This window comes from Arachis ipaensis, chromosome B07 (assembly GCF_000816755.2).
Source record: "Arachis ipaensis cultivar K30076 chromosome B07, Araip1.1, whole genome shotgun sequence".
Lineage (NCBI taxonomy): Eukaryota > Viridiplantae > Streptophyta > Magnoliopsida > Fabales > Fabaceae > Arachis > Arachis ipaensis.
This window is the reverse complement of record NC_029791.2, coordinates 27,912,272-27,916,983: the sequence shown is the minus strand read 5'-3', so window position 1 is coordinate 27,916,983 and position 4,712 is coordinate 27,912,272. Positions and strand designations below refer to the sequence as shown.

General features: G+C 33.6%; 1 protein-coding gene across 1 annotated transcript; it reads left to right on the top strand.

The window, feature by feature from the left end:
• On the top strand, window positions 708-4,365 carry LOC107608317 (protein NRT1/ PTR FAMILY 8.2-like). Its single transcript, XM_016310147.2, has 5 exons — window positions 708-903; window positions 1,167-1,310; window positions 1,409-1,626; window positions 2,358-2,908; window positions 3,170-4,365. The coding sequence occupies exons 2-5, from the start codon at window positions 1,196-1,198 to the stop codon at window positions 3,996-3,998; spliced, it is 1,713 nt and encodes a 570-aa protein (XP_016165633.1). The 5' UTR covers window positions 708-903; window positions 1,167-1,195; the 3' UTR covers window positions 3,999-4,365.

The window sequence follows — 4,712 nt, the reverse complement described above, 5'->3', positions numbered from 1 at the left end:
ATGACAAACTAATTTCTTAGAACTTTTCAACAAAGAAAATATAATATAAGCAATATTAGGTAACCAATAATTTATTTAAACAACATAAACAAAGAAAATATACATGTTATATTTTTCATGGAATATACATTTTTGTCATTATGAATCATCTCCCATTAATCAGGATCATCTATATGAGTATCCAATCCAGTATAGGCATTACGATATTTTCTAAAGACATCCAAAATAATTATCACTAAAAGGTCTACGCCAGTAACCAAATAAAAATTGATTGTTAATTTCTACACCTGTCATTAGTATTGTATCATTGTATATGTCCCTTTTTTCGGATAAAATAAACGTAACGAAATTGAAGCATCAAATACTATTTTACTTAATTAAATTTAGTTAGTTGAATAGTTAGTTTTGTCGTCCGTTTAAGTAAGTATTAAAAATTTAAATTTTATTTTGTATATAGTAATTTAGCAGTGAACTTTTCAATAAAGCTCAGATTCGTAACGAATTAATCTTTAATGTATTGTGTTGGAAAATATCGAAGATAAAAAAAATATTTTACTTATTATTATACAATTTAATTTAGTGTTCGGATATTATTCACTATATAACAATATAATGATAAGCAGAAACTGCTCCGTAATGCAGCTGTTTTGACACCTTGTTTGGACAGCTTCATAAGTAGCTTGCAACAAAGCCTTTGTCGTTGAATACAAGGCCCTCTTTGCTTGTCTCACATACATACATACAATATTCATCTCTTTTTTTTTTCTTCCTCGTTCTCAATTTTCATATGTTAAACTTAGAATATAGGCTCAGGTTTTGTTTTGCTTTGCTTTTAGGTGACACCTCAAATATCTATCTCAAGCTGTGGCAAATAACAGTACAAAGTATACAATTTTAACCAAGGTATGGGTTGTAAATTGGATGCAAGAGTTAGAAGTTTCACATTGTTTGAAGTAATTAGTACTAAAAAATTCTCAAACTGTATATTAGTTTTTGGAGATTTAATTAAATCTATTTAGTTCTAATATATAATTGCACGTTTTAGATATCCAGTGTTTGATATTCAACTACATAAAATGTTGACATCTATTACTTACTTGCATTTGTCAAAACAATGACCAAGTTCTGTTTCATGATTTTATTGTGCTGAACATGTCAATTCCTAGGGAATCAATCACCCCTCAACTGAAAAAGAATGTCTGAGGATAATGATAATGATGTTTACACAAAAGATGGAACAGTAGATTACAAAGGAAATCCAGCAAACAAAAATGAAACTGGTACCTGGAGAGCATGCCCCTTTATTTTAGGTAACTATATTATGTAACTCCTATCTCAATTATCGTCATCTTCGTCGTCGTCATCATTATTATTAATTAGAAAACACTTACTCAATTCTATTACACAGGAAATGAGTGTAGTGAGAGACTGGCTTACTATGGGATGAGTTCAAACTTGGTGGTTTATTTTAAGGATATACTAAATCAGGAAAGTGCTACTGCTTCCAAGAATAATGCAAACTGGGGTGGAACATGCTATATCACTCCATTGATTGGAGCATTCCTGGCTGATGCTTATCTTGGAAGATATTGGACCATTCTTTGTTTCTCAATCATTTATGTTATTGTGAGTATTACTAGCTTTCTGCTTAGGCAAATGTACAAGTTTCAATAAGAATAACTACCAAAGTGATCCTAAAGAAATTTTAGATCGGAAATTTTAGTATCTAATAAAGTTTTATTCTCTAAAAATTCTTACAAATTATTTTTGTTGCACAAATTAATCCTTATGTCGTTTTAAAGGAATATTCATTTGATTTAAAGTGTATTTTTTAGAATTTTTTTGTCTTATAATAAAATTATTTAGAGACTTATTTATCTAGCGTATATATTAAAATGATTAAAAGCAATTTCGAAATTAATCTATCCAATGAGAATAATTTTTAAAAGACTTTTAGAAAATAAACATTTGTTGAGGGCTAAAGTTTCGGATTTAAAATTCTTTAGTTGGCTGTTTACTCTTTCAATAATTGGCAGGGAGGGAAAAATTTCCATTTTGATCCCTTATAAATAAAACAGAGAAGAAAAAGTCTCCTAACAAATTCATCCCCCATTATTCGAAAAGGATAACATTAATTATTTAATTCTTTTCTAATTGCGGGACAAACTTGTTCAACAAGAAAAATGGCATGGACGAATTTGTTTTCAAATTTTGGTGAGGGAAAAGAAAAATAATCCCCTGCTTAGAAAACATTGAATAATTATGTGTAAGAACTTGTATAATTTTGTATCAAATTCTATGTTCTTAATTGAAGAATTAAATACACAAAAAGAACTTATATGTTTGTTGTTGTACAGGGAATGACACTGTTGACACTATCTGCATCAGTTCCTGGCTTAAGACCAACCTGTCATGAAGGAAATTGCAATGCTACTAATGGACAAAGTGCAGTGTTCTTTGTTGCTCTTTACATCATAGCACTTGGCACTGGTGGGATCAAGCCTTGTGTTTCTTCCTATGGCGCCGATCAGTTCGATGATGCTGATGAGGTTGAGAAGGGACACAAGAGCTCTTTCTTCAACTGGTTCTATTTCTCAATCAACATTGGTGCTCTTGTTGCTTCTTCTCTTATAGTTTGGATCCAAGATAATAAAAGTTGGGGATGGGGATTTGGAATTCCAGCAGCGGCTATGGCGATAGCTGCTGCGAGTTTCTTTTTAGGTACAAAGCTGTATAGGAATCAGAAGCCGGCCGGCAGCCCCTTCACTCGAATGTTTCAGGTGATAGTTTCATCCATAAGGAAGTACGATGTTGAAGTGCCTCATGATGAGTCCCTCTTATATGAGATTCCAGACAATGAGTCTGCTATCCAAGGTTGCCGCAAGCTCCACCACACGAATGGATTAAGGTAAACCATTCATGAGTAGATTTGTCAACATTCTAAATTTTTATGGACAGAAATAGTAGTTTACTCTTAAAATACACCTACTATATTGTTAGGGAAGGCAAATTGTCAATTTACACGTACAAAATTGAAATGCGCATATATATACACCTTTGTACCTATACACCTTATAATTCATAATGCCAAAACTATTACTATGCATCTTATACAATATTACAATTCATCTTCAAACAATTATTTACCCAATAAAATGTGGTGTAACAGATTCTTTGACAGAGCAGCAGTACTAGGAAAATCAGAAAATATGACTGAATCAGCAAATCCATGGAAGCTTTGCACAGTAACACAAGTAGAAGAGTTTAAAGCCATAGTGAGGTTGCTTCCAATATGGGCCACTGGCATAATATTTGCTACTGTCTATGGTCAAATGAGCTCCTACTTTGTGATACAAGGCCAAACTATGGATGCTCACATGGGAAACTTCGAGATCCCCGTCGCATCTCTTTCCATCTTCGACACAATCAGTGTCATCTTCTGGGTGCCAGTGTACGACCGGATCATAGTGCCAATAGCCAGAAAATTCACCGGCCGAAAAAACGGCCTAACGCAGCTTCAGAGAATGGGAATAGGCCTATTCATATCAATATTCTCAATGGTCTCTGCTGCAACATTGGAGTACACAAGACTGAGAATGGTTTACAGGCATGACTATTATAAACTTGAACATGTTCCCATGTCAATCTTTTGGCAGGTTCCACAGTATTTCATTATTGGTTGCGCCGAGGTCTTCACATTCATTGGACAGTTGGAGTTCTTCTATGAGCAGGCGCCGGACGCAATGAGAAGCATGTGTTCTGCACTTTCTCTTCTTACAGTTGCTCTTGGACAGTATGTGAGCTCTCTTCTTATAACCATTGTGACAAAGGTCACCACTAGGCATGGTGGTCCTGGATGGCTGCCGGACAATCCTAACTTCGGCCGCCTCGATTATTTCTTCTGGATGCTAACAGTGCTGAGTGTGGTGAACATGATTGCTTTCTTTCTGATATCACAGATGTATACATACAAAGTATCCGTCGGAACGCTTCGCTGAAAAATCAATCGAATTGCATTGCATATTTGGTGTTTGCAATAAGGTGGAAAGTCACGTGTAGTTAGTTGTCTTCACGTGAAGTTGATAGCTAAGAACGATTAGATCTCAATTTATTAGTCAAACATGTCAAATTATTTAACGATTCTTAATTATCAACTTGACGTAAACACAACTGCACTGTGACGACTCTCCACCTTGCCACAAAGTCACTTTGTATTACACATGATCAAATGTGGTCAAAATCATTATCTACAATAATAGTCTATGTGGTCAAGCCTCAAATCCTTTAAAATTTGGAAAGTCCTTTTTGTTATTATTTTGTTGCTTACAAGCATTGTTGTGTTTCCCTTAAATGTAATATTTTTCTCATAAGCTTAAGCATGCCTATTCCCTTTATAGAATCTAAGAATCTTAAGTCGCCAATGTGATTTATGCAGTTGGAAGCTATTTATGAGAAAAATAAAAAATAAAAAGAGTTAACAATTAAATCAGCTGAGTTCTAATTTTTTTTCTTAATAAGCATGGTGACATCCTAGTTTCAAGATATTGTAGTACTAATTTTTCAAAGGAGTAAATATATTTGTGATACATACCTTGTGGCCATTTGATTATATGTGAAACACAGATATTTCGTTGAGTTGTCGTATCTCAGATATATTTTAAATATGATACTGACCGATATTTGTCCAACATGCATATCTTTAATATTCAACC